The sequence below is a fragment of the Nicrophorus vespilloides genome, unplaced genomic scaffold, assembly GCF_001412225.1.
Source record: "Nicrophorus vespilloides isolate i.1.1-1 unplaced genomic scaffold, Nicve_v1.0, whole genome shotgun sequence".
Lineage (NCBI taxonomy): Eukaryota > Metazoa > Arthropoda > Insecta > Coleoptera > Silphidae > Nicrophorus > Nicrophorus vespilloides.
This window is the reverse complement of record NW_017099222.1, coordinates 1-18881: the sequence shown is the minus strand read 5'-3', so window position 1 is coordinate 18881 and position 18881 is coordinate 1. Positions and strand designations below refer to the sequence as shown.

At 41.9% G+C, this 18881-nt stretch overlaps 5 protein-coding genes across 6 annotated transcripts; 2 read left to right on the top strand and 3 right to left on the bottom strand.

The window, feature by feature from the left end:
- Positions 1–3123: 3123 nt before the first annotated feature.
- LOC108564217 (F-box/LRR-repeat protein 4) lies at positions 3124–5783 on the bottom strand. Its single transcript, XM_017923178.1, has 11 exons — positions 5413–5783; positions 5256–5356; positions 5006–5194; positions 4721–4931; positions 4475–4600; positions 4277–4401; positions 4094–4200; positions 3860–4018; positions 3581–3812; positions 3332–3527; positions 3124–3268 (listed from the first exon to the last, which is right to left on the bottom strand). The coding sequence occupies exons 1-11, from the start codon at positions 5674–5676 to the stop codon at positions 3200–3202; spliced, it is 1779 nt and encodes a 592-aa protein (XP_017778667.1). The 5' UTR covers positions 5677–5783; the 3' UTR covers positions 3124–3199.
- Positions 5784–6461: 678 nt separating this feature from the next.
- LOC108564218 (SET and MYND domain-containing protein 4-like) lies at positions 6462–9363 on the top strand. The gene is made up of 8 exons (XM_017923179.1): positions 6462–6914; positions 7001–7172; positions 7227–7547; positions 7603–7804; positions 7864–8213; positions 8271–8472; positions 8526–8741; positions 8798–9363. The coding sequence occupies exons 1-8, from the start codon at positions 6717–6719 to the stop codon at positions 9117–9119; spliced, it is 1983 nt and encodes a 660-aa protein (XP_017778668.1). The 5' UTR covers positions 6462–6716; the 3' UTR covers positions 9120–9363.
- On the top strand, positions 9296–9958 carry LOC108564222. Of its 2 annotated transcripts, none has more exons than XM_017923183.1 (4): positions 9296–9434; positions 9490–9640; positions 9695–9849; positions 9907–9958. In XM_017923183.1, exons 1-4 carry the CDS (start codon positions 9314–9316, stop codon positions 9930–9932), a joined length of 453 nt encoding a protein of 150 aa, XP_017778672.1. In that variant the 5' UTR covers positions 9296–9313; the 3' UTR covers positions 9933–9958. The 2 variants fall into 2 exon arrangements, with proteins under 2 accessions (XP_017778672.1, XP_017778671.1); XM_017923182.1 differs by having other exon boundaries at positions 9478–9640.
- A 16-nt stretch (positions 9959–9974) lies between these two features.
- LOC108564219 (protein singed wings 2) lies at positions 9975–14488 on the bottom strand. The gene is made up of 8 exons (XM_017923180.1): positions 14239–14488; positions 13143–13199; positions 11505–11829; positions 11290–11446; positions 10892–11031; positions 10496–10828; positions 10232–10441; positions 9975–10177 (listed from the first exon to the last, which is right to left on the bottom strand). The coding sequence occupies exons 1-8, from the start codon at positions 14403–14405 to the stop codon at positions 9995–9997; spliced, it is 1572 nt and encodes a 523-aa protein (XP_017778669.1). The 5' UTR covers positions 14406–14488; the 3' UTR covers positions 9975–9994.
- Positions 14489–14560: 72 nt separating this feature from the next.
- On the bottom strand, positions 14561–16003 carry LOC108564221 (facilitated trehalose transporter Tret1-like). Its single transcript, XM_017923181.1, has 2 exons — positions 15970–16003; positions 14561–15900 (listed from the first exon to the last, which is right to left on the bottom strand). The coding sequence occupies exons 1-2, from the start codon at positions 15995–15997 to the stop codon at positions 14585–14587; spliced, it is 1344 nt and encodes a 447-aa protein (XP_017778670.1). The 5' UTR covers positions 15998–16003; the 3' UTR covers positions 14561–14584.
- Between the last annotated feature and the right edge of the window lie 2878 nt (positions 16004–18881).

Genomic DNA, 18881 nt, shown 5'->3' with positions numbered 1-18881 from the left:
AATGACCTGGTATTTTGAATACCTTGCATCCATATAATTAATATAAAAAATAATAATGTCGATGTATATATTCAAAACTGAACGATTAATGAGTCAACGCACGCCGACGCAGCAGTAATAAGTAACCAACATCGGAGTGTTTGGTCGATTTGACGATAGAGTGCGCTTATATCTAATTGGAAAACATTGGTTATTGCGTTTATTTAGATTCAATCGTGTAAAGCAATTATGAGTAGGCATTATGGAATTAAGATGTAATCGAATTTGCAAAGAAGCGAATTGGCGTTTATTGCATATAAAATTTTGTTGTGCCAGAAAAAAAAAGTTGATGAAAATTTCAAAATGGATGCGACGCGTCATATCGAAATGTGGAATTGGAAATCGAATTTGCGGCACAAATTAATAATAATACAGAACGGGAAATTACGGCAATCAGTAGATGAGGTTAAATATTGTGTTAATGCACTGACCTTTTCTAATTGCGGCGGCGGATGAATGGATAATGTTGAATTTTCTTGGGAAACGCAGGTCGACGATGTGTTCGCGGCTACGCACAACAAACGACTGCGTGCATTTGCATGTTGATCCGATCGAGTGATGCGTCTCGGCCAATCAGCGCCACGCATTTATAAACGCAGGTGTTCAACAATATGCAACAAAAAAAAAGAGAATTCTAGAAAAACAAAAACCCACTGCAGAAAAGAAAAGAGATAAAACTTGCAGCTGTGAATAAATTATAAACGTATTCTGATAAGAAATAGAAAATACATTAGATTTATAAATCATAATGCATTTTATTATTAACATTTTTAAATAATTTTGTATAGGAAAAAATGAGCAGAAACGCCTAATTTCTAATAAATTCAAGTCTTAATTAACGAACAACTTTAATGTTGCAATAAAAAAAAACGCTATTGAGATGTTCGTGGAATACGCATATTTCAATTAGAAAAATATTTAAATTAAAATTAGCCACACGAAAATCTAATTAGATTGTTTCACCGATGTTTATTCTCCAAACATGTAGAATAATTATTTAAATTTGAATGAATTGCACAATAACGAGTAATGAGCGAACTTACGCCGACGCAGTAACAATCACCAAGCGAAATCGGTGTGTTTGCTTGATTCGACTATAGAGAGCGCTGATTTCTAATTAGAAAATATTGATAATTGCTTATTTAAAAACAATCGCGTAAAGCAATTATGAGTAGGTAATATAGAATTTAAAATGCTGTGGGAATTCAAAAATAGAATTGGCGTTTATTGCGTATGGAAAAAAAAGTTGTTGAAAATTTCAAGATGGACGCGAAGCGTCATTTCGAAATGTGGAATTGTAAATCGAATTTGCGGCACAAATTAATAATAATACAGAACGGGGAATTACGGCAATCAGTAGATGAGGTTAAATATTGTGTTAATGCACTAACCTTTGTTAATTGCGGCGGCGGATGAATGGATAATGTTGAATTTTCTTGGGAGACGCAGGTCGACGATGCATTCGCAACCACGCACAATAAATGACTGCGTGCATTTGCATGGTGAACCGATCGAGAGATGCGTCTCGGCCAATCAGCGCCACGCATTTATAAACGCAGGTGTTCAACAATCTGCAACAAAAAAAGAGAATTCTAGAAAAACAAAAACCCACTGCACAAAAGAAAAGAGATTAAACTTGCAGCTGTGAATAAATTATAAACGGATTTTGATAAGAAATAGAAAATACATTAGATTTATAAATAAAAAAAACAGAATTCTAGAAAAATAAAACCCACTGCACAAACAAAAAAAAAAGAGATAAAACTTGCAGCTGCGAATAAATTATAAACGTATTCCGATAAAAAAATAGAAAATACATTAGATTTATAAATCATAATGCATTTTATTATTAATATTTTTAAATAATTTTGTCTAATTTCATAGGAAGCCATGAGAAAACAATATAATACGAAATATTATTATTAAATTGCCACCTTTCTGGTCTCAAACACGCCACTTTCGTATAGGTTTATTGAAATGTAATTACTCACTGTTTATTGGTATCGATCGAATTGGATTGAGTTTTCTGCTGATGAAATTCTCAAAGTACATGACGATTCACTACATTTCTCATGATTTACACAACTTTATGAACATTCAAAACGCTAACGCACCCTGGCGCAATGAGGATCGAACTGTGACTGAGCGAGGCCGACACAAGAAGACGTACCAACCGATTTAATTCAAAATTTAATCCGAGTCAAGTTTTTATTGTTTTTAAGTTTAACGAAAGTGCGTGTGAGGAGGAAATGGCAATAACAAAAAAAAAGCGTCGTTCCGCCATTTGGATTTGCATCGTACGGTTTAATTAATAATACATTTTTTATACAACGCCAAGCTTAATTGAGCAATTAGAATAGATGAAACGAATGGGAGAAAACTAGCAACATCAAGCGGCGGCGAGAGATAGAAATTATTGATATAAAAATGTTTATTTACTCACGATTAATTGCAATCGAATTGGATCCATGAATTTGCTGCACTTTAGAGCGATTTCGTCTTGCGACTTAATTGAATAAAGCAACAACATACAACTGATACGATGGCTACGGACGCAATGATGCTACCAACCTCATATATTTTGCAATAAAAAAAAACAAGCGATAAAACACGTCTTTACGCCATTTTGGAAGCGTCCGAATTGTAAAGGAAATAATTACGTAATTAATGAAAAAATAAGCAAATTACTCACGGTTTATCGTTGGAAATTCAATTGGATTGTGGTCGTAAAGAAGCACAAGATAATTCACTGCACTAGATGAGTTTTCATAACTTTTTTTGAAGATTTAAAACGGGAACGCACGCCGACGCGTTCACCCACCGACAGCGAACGATGAACGACAGCGTCATCTACATCGAAGCAATGCCAACTGCGAAAGATCAAATTTTGAACTATCTTCGGTTTCCCAATTTAAAATTACATTTAACAATACTTTTGAAACTAATTCCAACGTTAATTAATAATGCATGTTAATTGTATATTATCGATTATCGTTTGGTTTGAATGTGCAAATGGGGTTGCCTATACGAATTGATTGATTTTTGGAATTTTTGGCATTTAGTAAAGAATAATGAATTGTTCGTAAACCATAGTATATTTATTAACATGCACCTTAAAGGCTAAGACTAAGATTAAATAGAATTTCGCAGTTGAGTCGATTCAATTCCAGTTTTCGGATTCGCTCCTTTGGATGGTGACGGAAGGATACGTTTCTCGCCAAGTTTTCACCTGCAAACCAAACGAAATTCCAGTTGAAAACGTTAATTAATTAGATAATTCAACAAAACTAGCCTGAGTTTGGCTGATCGCATTGCAGAAACTTATGTCGAAGAGCTGCAGATTCGGCAGCGAAACGAAGACTCTCTCGCAGAAATCTTCGGTGATGTTCCAAATGCCGAGGATGTCGAGTTGGGTGAGCTTCTTGCAGGAACGTATTATGCAGAGCAAGTGGTGATCGCTCAAACCTCGCCAATTCGATAAAATTAATCTGCAAAGAAATAAGAGAGAAATAAGATTGAAATCGTTTGTGATTTTGGGTACCTTCTGAGATCGGGGCAACCTTGCGAGATGCGTTCGAGGCAATCTCCAGGTTGATTCGAGAGCAGACACCAGCCCATGTCCAATTCTCGTAGCCTGTGCAGACGTCCTATGTGTTTAACGCCATCCGGCGTTAAACTCCTCAGCTTCCAGCAGCTCAACGAGACGAGACGCGGATTGTTCGCAGCCAAAGTCTCGGTGATTTCGTCCATTTGCAAAATGTTCTCGCAAAGATCTAAAAAACAGTTATTAAAACTTTAAATTTATGAATATTGATTGTACCAATGTTTAAATGCTCCAAACTGGGATTTGCCTTGAGAATCTTGATCAGAGACTCGTCCTGGATGGCGGTGCAGTAGAGATCCAGCGCGACGAGTTTGTTCAAATTGGAAAGTAGCGAGTAAGTCCATTCGCTCGGCTCCGATTTCCTCAATCGAAGATCTACGAAGTTACACGATAAAAATCAAACGATCAGAACGGTGATTAATTTCGATATGAGAAAGATCCCTGCTTTACCGACGAGCTCCGCGCACTTGGATATCTGCCCGACGGCGACGTTCCTCACGAACTCGCAACAGCACAGCGACAGATGCGTCAGATGAGTGCCGCACTTCTTCAGGAAACTGAAAACACACACACACACACAGTGCACTCTCGTCATCATCATCGTTTTTTTCTTTTCATTCGAATCGTTATTACTCCTGGAAAACGTCCTCGGTGATCTGGTAATTGTTGCCGCACCAGGACAGATCCAGTTTCCTCAACGTTTTGCATCGCTTCTTCAGGAACTTCAACGTGTTGTTGTCGATCTTGACCCAATATTTCTACAACAACAACAACAACAGAAAAGAAGAGGAATTAACAATTTGAATTCTCAATTAGAGAATATCGAGAAACCTTCAAACTCAAAGCTTTGAATATCGTGGGAGCCATCGTCGCCTCGCGCCATCTGCGATTCACCTGAGCGCAATTCGAAATCGTCTTCAGGTCCAAAAAGTGGAAGATTTGAACCATAATTTCATTCTGCAAAATAAACAACATTGCTATGGATACAATTATTGTTGCTAAGTGCATAACAAACGAATTATATTGATATTTCGGTTGCCATTAATAACAAAATAATTGAATTAAATATTGACTTACTGGAAGAGAGTCTGTGTAATCGATCAATGGTTCGATGGGTGGACTATTCTCCAGTTCCAGATAGTCATCGTCCAAAGGTGGTGGACCTAGCAGAGCTTTGTTCAGCAGCATCATCTGCAGCACACTCTTCGCTTTGTATCCAGCCAAGAGGATGGCATCGATGGAAGTGTGATAACTCTGATGGCTCTGATTGAATTCCACTCGAATCTCACTGCAAGAAAGCAAACAGTTGGGTTAATGCATCGCACTTTTCGAGCGATCTCGTCGCGTTTCCATTTCACGGACTTAACTATGTCGTAGATCTTCTTCAGAGGTGGATGGAAGATGCGCGAAGTCTTCTCGCAAAACTCCGGTTTTCCCTCGTACAGCGAATGCCATTCTCCGCCCCAAATGCGTCCGAAGATGCGGACGACCGAGCCCGGATTGTAAGTCTCGTAGATTATGATTTTCGTTGGGACGACAGCTATTTCGTAGCTGCACAAATATAATTAATCATGAAGTGATCAAGTTATTATTGAGATGTGATCAATCTCACCGAACCGTGATGAAATCCTCCGATTCGATACTGTCCACCTCTTGGGGCACGTACTCTGATTGCGCCCCCAGCGAGTTCTTCCACCAGGTGCCGTAAGTCCGCTGAAAATTGAAAGATTAAAACGTATCGGATTAAGCTATTAAATGGGAAGTCTTACAAGAATGTAGGTGTCAGGGAAGTCGCCGTACTGCGGATACTTGAGCGGCTTCCCGGTGACGTTCTCCGGTGAATACGAGATGCTGGTGCAGTTGTTGTACCTGGAGGAGTAGTCGACGACGGAGTCGGCGAACTGCTCGAGGAACTCCATGCTGCTGAAGAGCATCTCACGGGAATCCGAATCGGGCTCTTTCACCTCATCGTCCTGCAGGTCCTCCTCCTCCTCCTCCTCGCACTCGTCCTGCATCTTCCTTGCGCTCCACATCGCCGGTGCAGAAGAGCACCACCAAACACTACCAAGAAGCGAAAACAAAACAAAAACAACGCAACCGCTTGTTGACGCAACTGTCACAGGACAATCACCTGACTCGACCGACTGTCAGAAGCTGATGGATTCTTTGTCCGTCAGATGGCGCCGCTCGTATTCAAATTCAAATACACGCATCGACGATAAAATATGAAGAATGTGCTGCAAATGTACAATAAATAAAATAAAGCAGATGACGAAGATCACTTCTTCTATGTTTTGTTTATGAAAGTTTGATTTTCGTTATCGTTTTGTTGATAAGGACGATCGGACGATGAATACAAATGTCGCAAAGTTGGCGTACGTCACTGCACCAGTCGTCGTCTGATGATCCATTCGTTATCGAACCAACGAGATGACTAATTAAGAACGATAAGAATTCCGTAATCTCTTGCGAATTATTTCGTATTTCTTCGTGAAATGAAAAAAATAACAAACAAACAAACTAAATCCGGTTGAAGCGAACCGAATGAAAACGCGCCAGGAATTTTGGCAAGCTCAGCGGATTTAATTGATCCACAGAAGAAAATAAAAGAGAAAACAATTCGGATATTCGATAATCAAGACACTTTTTTTTGTCATTTCAATTGTTTATTTTATCTGTCATTTCTTTTGTTTTTAATTAGTTGTTCATAATAGAAGTATCGTTGAATTAATTAGTGTGCGTTGCAAGAAAAACAAAAGAGAATAGATAAACAAAAAAGTAGTAAAGTTAATTGGGGATTGCGAAGGAAAATATGGTTTATTTTCAGAAGATATGCGTTTCCTTCTCCTTCTTTTTTTGTTTAATGTTGTTTAGTTTCTTTAGTGATGATGACCCACGTGATGAAGTATGCGAGTGGCGGCTTCAGCTTCAGAATGTTTTAATTTTAGTTTCAGTTCGCCGACTATTTTTGTGCCGGTCGCATCGCGATCGCAGCAAGCTACAATCTACATTCGGTCGTTCCCAATATTTGCTGTTGTTGTAGTTGTTGATAGTTGCAATAATAATAATAAAGATGTCTAGCAACCGTTTCCACGACAACGCGTACATGTCGATATGCAGCGAGAAGACGCTGCAATCGAACGAAAAGGGTTTCTTCATGCAATTCTACGAGAGTGTTGCGGCGACGGCCGGTGAGGATTGGATCAAGAACGTCTTCGGGAAGCTGAAGAGCGACAGGGAGAGGATACGCATCATTTACGATGATCCAAAGGTAATTGATATGCAACGCAGTTATCAGTAAATTTTCATTAAAATTGCTATAATTCGACTGAAATTATCTCTCTTTTTGATGCGCAGATTAGGGAAACCGTTTTCAGCACTCTCTGTTACGTGCAGGAAATTTACAGGAAGAAAAGCGCGGAGGTGGCTCAGGCGAGACGATTTGACGCGCAAAAAGCCGTAACCAATGGTAACCAAATGAAAGGATTGATGCTGTACAGTCAGAGCGTGCTGAGGGCGCCGAAAACCGGTACGAAACAAACGAATAATTGTTATTTTAATCGTTAAATGTTGATATTTTTAGGTGAAAATCCGAAAATCGACGATGGTTTCTCTTTGGTTTTGGCGCTTTGGGAGCGCTCCGAGCTTCTGATGCGTCTCAATTACCACTCTTTGGCTCTCAGAGATATTCAGTTTGCGATCAAGGAGGGCCTCGACAGCGATCTTAAAGGTGAGGCTTTCGAGCGGATGGCCGTTTGCTACAAAGCCAAAGGGGAAATGAAGAGATCTTCGGTTTCGGCCGAGTTGGCGAGAAAGTTGTACGCGGATGATCCCGATAAAATCAAGAGGTTGAATGAGAATTTGAACAAAGAATACAAAGAGGTTACCAAAATTTGCAGAAGACGTGAGTTATTGTAACTAGTTGTTTGTTTTGGTTTTAATTTGGTTTTTTGTTGTAGGTAAACCGGAAATTCCGGATAGGCATCCAAACTTTCCGCAAGCGACGCGCAAGATGCAGGTGAAACAGGAAGTGGGAAAGGGGCGTTACGTGGTGGCCAGCGAACCAATCAGCACAGGGGAAACGATAGTTTGCGAGCCGCCGTACGCTGCTTGCTTGGTTCCGGATTGCTTCGGGACGCACTGTCACCATTGCATGGATAGGTTAGATAACCAGTATTGCGTCATTCTTTTTCAATTTCAATTCGTATGATATTTCACAGACTGGAATCACCTGTGGGATGTCCGGATTGCGCGAGCGTCGCCTTCTGCAAAGCAGAATGCAGAGACGAAGCCATGGCCACCTATCACAAGTTCGAATGTAAATTCTTAGATCTGCTGATCGGATCAGGTATGAGCATCCTTTCGCACACATCGTTGAGGATGGTCACGCAGAATACGCCGGAACGGATGTACGCCATCAACAAAGACAGATCCCTCGAGCGCATCTACTCGCTCTGCTCTTTGGCAGAAAACCGCGCATCAGACGATTTCCTGCAAAGAACCTTGATGGCCGCCTTCCTGTTGAGATGTCTGCAAAAGAGTGGATATTTCGGATACGTTGATGAAGACGGTAAATCACGTAATCGTATGTGATACAACCTTATGCAACTTTAGTTTTTTTCTTTAGTTTATCCAAATGATAATCAGATGGCGGTCGGAGAACTCCTCCTGTTCCATCTGCAGATGCTGCAATTCAACGCGCACGAGATTTACGAAACCAAACATAAGGAGGGACACAAGTTCCAGAATGCGGTCGCCTCGTACGTGGGAGTAGCCATTTACCCGACCGTCGCCCTCTTCAACCACGACTGTTATCCGGGCGTCAGCAGGTGATTTTAAGAAACTAATAAGATTATGCAACTAACATCTCGTTGCTTCTCAGGCACTTCGTCGGAAAGAACATCGTGATCAACGCGCTGAGACCATTGAACCCCGGCGAATTGATCGCCGAAAATTACGGACCGATCTTCACCAGGCGAACGCTCGCTGATAGACAGAAATCGCTTTCGGGTCGGTATTGGTTCCCGTGCGGTTGTCAAGCGTGCAACCAGGATTGGCCGATGATCGACGGGTTAGGTAACTCCAGCAGAAGAATCAGGTGCGCCATCTACAAACATTACGATGATATCAGCAACGTAATTTACTTTACTTTAGATGTCCAACGAAGAAATGCACGTACTTGTTCACTCTGCCGATTCCCAACGAGAACATGAAGTGCCCCAGATGCAAGAAGAAGGTTTCGATGACGGACAACGTGATGCAGATGAAGATATGCGAGGAACAGTACGTCGCTGGGTTCGAGTACATGGAGAAGCAGGAGGTGGACAAAGGCATCGAAGTGCTCTGCAGAGCCGTAGACACTTTCCACAGGGTTTCCGCACCGCCGCACCGAGAGACGCATTTGGGACAGGAGAGTCTGAGGACGATGATGGCAGATTACGGAAACGTCTACGAGATCGCCGACATCGCAGCCTGATTGTAACAACTTTACATTTAATATACGAAATACATACATTTTAATTGAAAACAAAACACAATTATTAAACAATGTCCTGATCGCCTAGGCAACAAACGCTTTGACGTTAGTGTCTGCTAACCAATCAATGTGTGAAAAATTCGTAGTTTGACAGGTGGAATCGCGGTAGCTTGCGGGGTTTTTGCGTTCGGGAAATGTCGGAAATGGCCAACGAGGGAATAGCTGAAGCGCGATTGGTGGAGGACGCAACGATGGCGGACGACGGACCAATTGCGCACGAGCAAATGGCGGACACCGTTCAATCTGATTCAATCGGTGATCATTCTTTTGTTGTTGTTGTTATTTATTTATATCTTAGAATACGTTCCAGATAATAACCAAACCGAATTGGATAACATCCAATGCGACATTAATTCGCTTTTGGAGAACATAAATCTATTCATGTCGGCGGACGAAGGCGAACTAGGTGATAACGATACGAGCGATGATGACGAGATCGAAGAATTTGTTTTGACCGAAGGGTTTGCATCTTCATCAGGCGTTTGATCAATTTAATTTGTAATTTGTACATTTAGGGATGGGAATCCGGCGATCAACTTGGAAAATTTGCTTCCGTTCATCGAGACGTTGGCGCGCGATCTGGACAAGCTGAACAATTTGGAGACGATGACGAACGACGTCGTCGAACGGGTCAAAAAGATAACCGAGCAAAACCTGATGGAAACCATACGTAACAAATCACGATGACTTTGAGTTTACATTTTGTTACGCGATTCATTTGTTTCAGGGGAATCCGAGGCTATGCTGACGTAGAACAATCGTTGAATATTCGAATAAAAGAACAAAACAAAAACAATTGTTTTATAATTTAATATCTAGGGCATCTTCGTGACAATCCACGGAAGCCTTCCGGTTCTCTTAAAGTAATAATAGTCGTAGGCCAGTTTGCTTAAGACGAGCACGATCAAGCTGGCCAGGATAATGTTGAGTAGATCCAGAGCCCTCATCGAGTATTCGTTGGGTAGGCGACACACCGAACTCCTGGACAATTTCAGTATCTGAAAGTTGGCAATTAATCGATTGTTAATTAAGTGTGTAATGTTTAGGCTAACCGGAAGTAAAGAATTTTCGTCTCCTTCGACGTACGAGCATTTCACTTCGTCAATATCTCTGATTTGCTTCTCGTATTTCATCAAGATCTCTTGGAAACCGGGCGTGAAGACGCAATCGCATCTCCAGGGGTTTCCCCCGAGATGCATTCGCACGGCGTCGGGCATGTTCGGGTTCTGCCGCAACGAATTCTCCAGAGCGTACGTGGGCAGCTGTAAAAATTACGTAACGCTTTTCCAGATGGACAAATTATTCTGTTGGCTAACCTGAGTGAGTTTGTTGCCGTTCAGGGAGAGGACCCGGAAATTGGAGAACCAGTGCGTCCCTTCCAGCTCCTCGATGCTCTCCACCTCGTTGTGATCCAAATACAGATCGAGCACTCCCTCGTAAACCTTGTTCGTTATGAGCGGACTCAGATCGCTGATGCCGTTCCTGTCCACTCGCAAGATCTTCGTGAAGTTCGGCAACAGAAGTGGAAGCTCGTCGATGCCCCTGTTCGAGCAGTTCGCCTCGACGACGCGCTGCAACCTATCGGAAAAGTCCCAGAAGACGTTGATCACGGCGCACTCGCAGTACGACGGACAATTCGTCTGCGAATTCTGCAAATCATAGGAAAGAAGAAAGAGAAACGGTCAAAGTTTAGGGGTTGGCTACCTGTTTACCAGCAGGAATTTGGCGATTGGCAGCACCGGTTTATCGTTGTACTTGGCGCCCACGCAACTCATGTTGCCTAAATCCTTGACGATGGACCTGTTCAGCCGCAACGCCCAGTCCATGTTCATCGAGCAGTTCCATTTGTTTCCTGTATTTAGTTTTTAAATAAACGAGACACGAGTAAATTGGGGTAATAAAAACTGGGCTACGGCCGGGTTATAACGGGAAGCAAATGGGAAGGATCAGCAATAATAAATTTGTCAAGGGTGGGCGGACGGATGGACGGAATAAGATTATCAGGCCGTAAATTTAGAACGCTTTGGATAAAAAAAAAGAGGGAGATATATAATTAGAGATCGAGAAAGCACGCAGCAATCCAGAAAAAACAAATGAAGATGGACGTCACCTGCGAAGTAGATTTCCTTCAAACTGGGCGATTGCTTAACGAAGACGGGCAGCTTGTCCAAAGTGTTGTTTCGCAGGTCCAGAAGCTGCAGATTCTTGAGGTGCGAGAAGAGGTTGTCGGGGATGCGGCGGAGCGACGAATTGTTGATGATCAGACTCTGGAAAAATGCAAATTAACGTCAAATTTGACAGGTGTCAAAATGTGTGTCTGTGTACCTTGATCCAATTTTCTTTGGTGGGGCCGTTCAGATAGGTGAAATTGCTGAACGAGACGGTGACGTTTTCAACTCGTGGCAACCTTCTGAGGATGTTGTTCAGGTACAGCGTGGTGTTCTCGTACTGGCAGAGGCGCAGCGACGTGACATTGGGGAGGAACAGGTCCGGATCGGTGTCGACGACGCCCCTGCAGACGAGGGTTCTGTCGTCAAGGTGACGGCATCCGTCTACCTCCGGACAGAGCCCGGAGATGGCGGCGGCGGTGACGGAGCCGGAGACGACGACGGCCACGCAGCACCGGCCCGATGACCACAAGATGATCGACCTTCGACGGAACGGGGAGAGAAATAAAAAGCATGAAAAATGTATAAAACAAGAAGTGTTTTATAATCATTTCGGCCTCGCCGTCTGACCCAAATCGCCGTCACCGGCGTGCGTAACCTAGAGATCGCCGCGTTCGGCGTTATATAACAACATTTTACGTGCAAAAATGCATATTCCCATCTGAAACAGTATTGACGTCGCCTTGGCAACGCACCTAGACAACCGAAACAAAAACAAACTATGCACCAATCATCGTCAAACAGAGAGAGAGAGAGATAGAGAATGCGGACGTAATCAGATTTACAATCGATTGGAAGTTCGGCCCTTTGACATTTACCTCCGGGCAATTATATAGATTTTCCAGCAGATGCGGCCACACTACAGATGATAATGTTCATCTCCGCTTTCTGATTTCATTACTCATTAATTAAAAACTCCATAATAACTTCAAATCAACAATTGAATACATTTTTAAATAAATATCTGTAACGACGTCGAAAATATTGGATATAACTGAAAAAACAAACCGAAAACGAACGCTAATGAATCGCGTAAACTTTGATAAAACTAAAAATAACGTTTCGCAGCTAACTTTAATATGATGCTAACTAACAGCGACGAAATCTCAAATAAAACGCAGAAGAAACAAATCGTGTGTGTGTGTGTGCACACATTAAATCACGTCCGAAAGGAGCCATAAAGTATACGAAATTAAAACTGAAACGAATCTAATTATATATATATATTCGTTTTTTTTATGGCAAATCTAGAGAGCCAAGAAATGAATTATCGTCGAACGCTGACATTTAAATCGCTTTTGTTTTTTCTTTTTCTTATAAATTTATGCCTTCTTGATTCGTAAATTAAAAAAAAAAAAAAGAAGTTTGACTGGTATTAGTTGTGTGCTAATGCACCGGAAACAAGCGTCATCCATTTTACAAATGACAGGTTAAGAGCAATTTTTAAACGTCATCTTTCAATTTCAAAGCAAGTTAACTGCAATACGATTGCACTTGTACATATAAAACTTGTCAAGTAACGCGTATTGCATTGAGAAAAGTATCGTCCGATGGCGTTTCGCTAATTGAAACAAAAAACAGATGTTTTAAAAACAAAAAAAGTCACGTGGGTCGTCGTCGGAAGTGACAGGTGTCATGTTGATGGAAGTGTTGCATTTCTCGAGCGGAACGTTTATATTTAGCGCCGGAAAAGAAGTGAAAATAACTTTCGCACGTCGAGGAAGATCTTCTGGTTGAGATTCAATTTTTCTTTTCGCGGTAAGTAGATGCGTGCGTACACATACTTTATACTTACAAGCAGAGCGCGTACTCCTGGAACCTCATAAATCGATGCCCGCGTTTCCCGGGAAACCTGCAACAAAATTAATATAAGAGTTTTGTTTATTTTTTTGTTTGTTTTCGTCGTCGCAAACTTTGTTTTGTTCCTAAAGTTTGCCGCACGCAAACAAAATTTCGCGAGTAGTGACGTTAGATAACTTATGTTAGCTCTTTTGTTTCGTTTGCGATGTACACGCGCGTACATTCGCGTGTGCGTTTTGTTTGAAAAGCCTACTTCGATCAACACACGCGCGTTCATTCTAATTAAGCGAAACTTGATAATTTTTAAACACTCTAATTATAATTTAGAGAAATGTATGTATGGATTAAATGTGTGTAAAAGAAAGTGAGTTGATCAAGAATTTGGATGCGTGACCTTCAGTTAATTATTGTTTTGGGGACCAGAAGATCGAAAGATATTTGCGAAAGTCTCTCTATCTATCTGCTCCTGTTCTTCGAGGCGGAGCAAAGTCATAATTATATGATTCACTTCTCGTTTTGTAACTAATTTCGTGCAGTCCACACATTAAGTTAACGAGATCGTTTCGTAACGTTCCGTTTCCTTCGGGTGGGTTTTCTTCTTTTACTTACTTAGTCACGGATTTTGCAATTACAACCTAACCCAACCCAAAAACGAAAAATAATTAAATAATATCGAACAGAAATATTACGAGATCATTTCTAAATGATTAAGTATCATAATGAGAACACGTGAAAAAGTTAAATTTTAATTGATTTATCTGTCAAATATCTGTCAGTTTCAATTGTTTTTTTACAAAGCACTCTTTATTTAATGAACAACAGTAAACACACACATGAAATTAAATTAGTGTAATTAATTAATAAAATTAAAAATATACGATTAAATATTAACCTTTATTTTTAAGAAACAACTTTTGTTTTATTACGAAACAATTATGAATTTACGATCGCCGAAAGAAGTACATAAAGTAGAATTTTTAATGATTAATGTAAAATACTGCACTCTACGTTACGTTATTCAAATATATTTATCGATTATACGAAATAACTTGTTTTTGCTCGATTCTCGGAATCTAGTGATTTGGATTTACCTGATCGTAATTGAATATAAAATCCGATTCGTCGTCGAAAACAATTGATGAATGTTGCTGTTTTGTTTTTTTGTTTGATGTGTATGCGGCGACGGCGTTTGTTTGGGCGTCGCGACGCGTTCTTCTTGGGTACAGTAACCGCGGCACACTAGATGATGATAGTTCATTCATTCGCGGCGCAGGCGGCCGTGATTTGGTGCACGACTGCTTGCAGGTTGAACCCCACCTCCAACGCCACCTCCGATACGTTACGTGAAAACGGTCGGTGGAGAGAGAGAGAGTGTCAAGGTGAAACGAATGAATGTTGTTTTTTTGTTTCTTCTACTTCTTCTGTTTTAGTTTGCGATTAAGTGATGGTTTTCTTTTCGGGATGCAGCAGTTCTTGGATCTGCAGCAGTGTTTTCCCTTTGGTCTCGGGGATGAGGGCGTAGGTGAAGGCGAAGCAGATCAAACCGCTCGCCGCGAAGATCCAGAAGCAGGAGCCGATCCCGATGGAGCGGATCAGGAGGGGAAAGGCGAAGGTGATGAGGAAGGCGAGCAGTTGGGAGACTGTGACGGCGAGGACGGCAGCAGGAGATTTGAATCTGGGCGGGAAGAGTTCGCCCAGCAGGATCAACGGGACGCTTCCCATGCCGAAGTTGAAGGCGACGACGAAGGCGACCAAACAAGCGACTGGAAACCATGGCACTCGTTCGGTTTCCAGCAGGAAGAAAGTGCCCAAACTGCCGAGTGAAACGAAGACGCCGATGGAGGAGGTGAGCAGCAGACGACGACGTCCGAGTCTGTCCACCGTCAACACGGTGAGCAGGAAGGTGATTACTTTGGCGACGCCTATAACGATCGTCGCTACACCCGGATCGAGACCCTCGGGAGCCATCTCGAAGATCGGCTGCAAGTAGATCTGGATGGCGTAGATCCCGGTGAACTGCTGCAGACTGCTTCCGACGACGGCGATGATCAACGCCTTCTTCGAATCCCGAATCAACTCTCCGAATCCGACCCGTTCCTGCTTACATTCGAAAGCCTTCTTGATCTGCACCAATTCACCATGCGCGTCGCACCCTTTGCCCCTGAATTTCCGCAACACACGTATCGCCTCCTCGTCGTCGCCCTTAGCGACCAGATGGTAGGGCGTTTCCGGAACGCAGCCCAACAAGCACGCGATCATCAGCGTCGGCGGTATCAGCGAAATCAGCGAGAACATCTTGATGTCCACGTAAGTGCCCAAAGCGTAAGAAAACAGATTACCAAGAGTTCCGAAGATCCCGAAGAAGGCGGCCAAAGCGCCACGGTTCGAGCTCTCGCTGATCTCCGCGACGTAAATAGGAATCGTCGTGTAAATGCAACCTCCGGTCAATCCGCCCAACACTCTCGCCAAATAATACAGCGCCATCTCGTCGACGAAGGCTTCCAGCAGGAAGGAGGCGATCGTTGGTAACGTGAAGATGACCATCGTCAACTTTCGACCCAGACGAGAGGTGATCGGACTCGCCAGAAACGGCCCGACAATAGATCCAACGATGTACAGAGATCCGAGCAACGATTCTTCGTCCGCCGTAATTTCTCTACCCAGAGGATTCGAATCATCCGACCTCTTCAATCTGGGAATCGCCGAAGACGTCCACGTCAATCCTATGGTCGCCGAAAAACTCATCAAGTTCACTACAAACGAAATTGTTTAAATTTTAAAATTGAAGAATTGTTATTTTTTTTTTTTTTTTAATTTCTCACCGACGCACGTCGCGAAATAAAGGAACATCGTCTCCGGTCGCGGCAGACGCATCTTCGGGTTGTCAATGGAAACGAGAAGGAGGCGCGAGCGCGCGCGTTTTAAATAGCGATCGGCGTCGGCGTTATTGCCCCGGCAATTTAGATAAACGCCATTGTTGAATTTTTGATAGAGGAAATTTGGAAAAAAAAAAGAAATGCACACATTATCATCGTTCGTTGCGGTATAGTAATTGTACAGTTTATTTATCTAAAGCGCACTGCAATATAACTATTAGTTGTTTGATTTTTTTTTCAAGTTTACTTTATAGTTATTGTTGTTTTTTTTATATCTTTCTGTTTCTCAGTAGTCCGTATCGTGTTCGTGTTTGGAGCCGTAATTCGAAGAGGCGGTGGAGAACGAGGAAGATTGCGAACCGGAATGTGCACCGCTCTGACTTCCTGCTGTTGATCCCGAAGATGAGTACGATCCGCTGTGACTTCCTGAAGTTGATCCGGAGGAAGAGTCGGAGAAGGAATCATCGTGATCAACAGAATAGGAATTACCATGACTACCAGCATGTGAACCGTGATGGCTGCCAGAATATGAATCACCATGGCTACCAGAATGTGAATCGTGATGACCGCCAGAATATGGAACATCATCATCATGATCGGCAGAATATGAATCACCATGGCTACCAGAGTGTGAACCGTGATGACCGCCAGAATATGAATCATCATCATCATGATCGGTAGAATATGAATCACCATGGCTACCAGAGTGTGAATGGTCACCAGAATAAGTATCATCATGATCAGTAGAATGTGAATCACCATGGCTACCAGAGTGAGAACCGTGATGGCCGCCAGAATATGAATCATCATCATGATCGGCAGAATGTGAATCACCATGGTTACCAGAGTGATGACCATCAGAATTTGAATCATCATAATGATCGGTAGAATATGAATCACCATGGCTACCAGAATGCGAACCGTGATGATCGCCATCATCATGATCGGTAGAATGTGAATCACCATGGTTACCAGAGTGATGGGCACCAGAATAAGTATCATCATGATCGGTAGAATATGAATCACCATGGCTACCAGAGTGATGACCACCAGAATATGAATCATCGTGACCATTGAAATTTGAATTGTGATGACCTCCAAAATGTGTACTGCCGCTGTACGATCCGGAAAACGATCCGGAACCGGAACCGGAGTGTGCACCAGATGTTGATCCAGAGAATGAGCCGGAACTGGATCCAGAATGAGCTCCAAATCCAGCAGCGTTTGATCCGGAAAAAGATCCTGCAGAGGATCCAGAGAAAGATCCGGATTTTGAACCAGAAGTAGATCCAGAATGTCCATCAAATGCACCACTGTTTGATCCAGAGAAAGCTCCAGAAGTTGATCCAGAATGTCCGTCAAATCCAGCACTGTTTGATCCAGAGAAAGCGCCAGAAGTTGATCCAGAATGTCCATCAAATCCAGCACTGTTTGATCCAGAAAAGGCTCCCGAACTTGATCCAGAAGTCGATCCTGAATTACCACTAAATCCGCCGCCGTTTGATCCAGAGAAAGCAGCAGAATTTGACCCAGAAATCGATCCAGAATGTCCACCAAATACAGCACTGTTTGATCCGGAGAAAGCTCCAGATGATGATCCAGATTGTCCACCGAATCCATCAGAATTTGATCCACTGAAAGCACCCGAATTCGAACCAGAAATCGATCCAGAATGTCCACCAATTCCAGCAGCGTTTGATCCGGAGAAAGCACCAGAACTCGATCCGGAATGTCCACTAAATACATCACCGCTTGATCCAAAGTCGAAACCTAAAGGTTTTCCAACTGCAAAAACGTCAAACGTCAAAATAACATCACAAACGTCAAAATTGATCTTTCATACCTCCATTCTTATTATTGCCACTAAATACACCGCTGATTAAACCACCGTGATGTTGCGATGACCCAAAAGGAAACGTACCAGTGAAAACCTGTCCAATGCCATCTGAAATCAATTTGACACTTAAACGTCAGTTTGACATTGACAGGATAAACAAGTGAAAATGACAAATGAAATTGACAAGTAACTTAAAACATAATAATTTTAAACAAAATAAAGTTTGTACTTACGCGGAACTGGATTGGAATGAGCGCCGATGAAGCAGACGGCGAAAACGACGGCGATCTTCATCTTCGTTGATGTTGAAACAGTGAAGTCGGACGATGGTTTGATGGCATTCTTCGCTTTGGCTGCATGTTATATAGTTGGAGACCGTCGAACAGGTTTCCCGGAATCATTTGCAAATGTCGAAGGATAATCTCGAGAAATCCCCAATTCGATGGATGCGTTTTTAATTACCTGCTGCCGATGATTACGGCTATTCTCTTATACACGAAACAAAATAATGAAGCAATCGGTGAATGAAGAAATGGAGAAAACCCTTCTGCTATTGACCTCTACTTGGAACTAATTTATTTATACAAAAAGAAAAGACAACTAATTACTTGATATTATGATTCATTGTCACCTTTTCACAAAATTTGAAGGTTTTTACTTAATGTTTCTCAAAAACTATAAAAGCTGGAATAGATCCAAAAGATGCATATGAAAGCTGAATGTTTGGGGAATGTAACGAGTATTCATATATTATTGTAGTTTTATCCGTTTGGCTGTAATTGCGTTCAAATTGTAAAAACGTTAGAAAAAGCAGTGTTTTCACATTTCATTGATTTTCTCGGAAACTATAAAAGTGGAATAGATCCAAAAGATGCATATGAAAGCTGAATGTTTGGGGAATGTAACGAGTATTCATAGTATTATTGTAGTGATTACGATATTCCATTTTGATTATCCGTTTGCTGTAATTGACGTTCAAAGTTGTAAAAACGTTAAAGAAAGCAGTGTTTTCACATTTCAT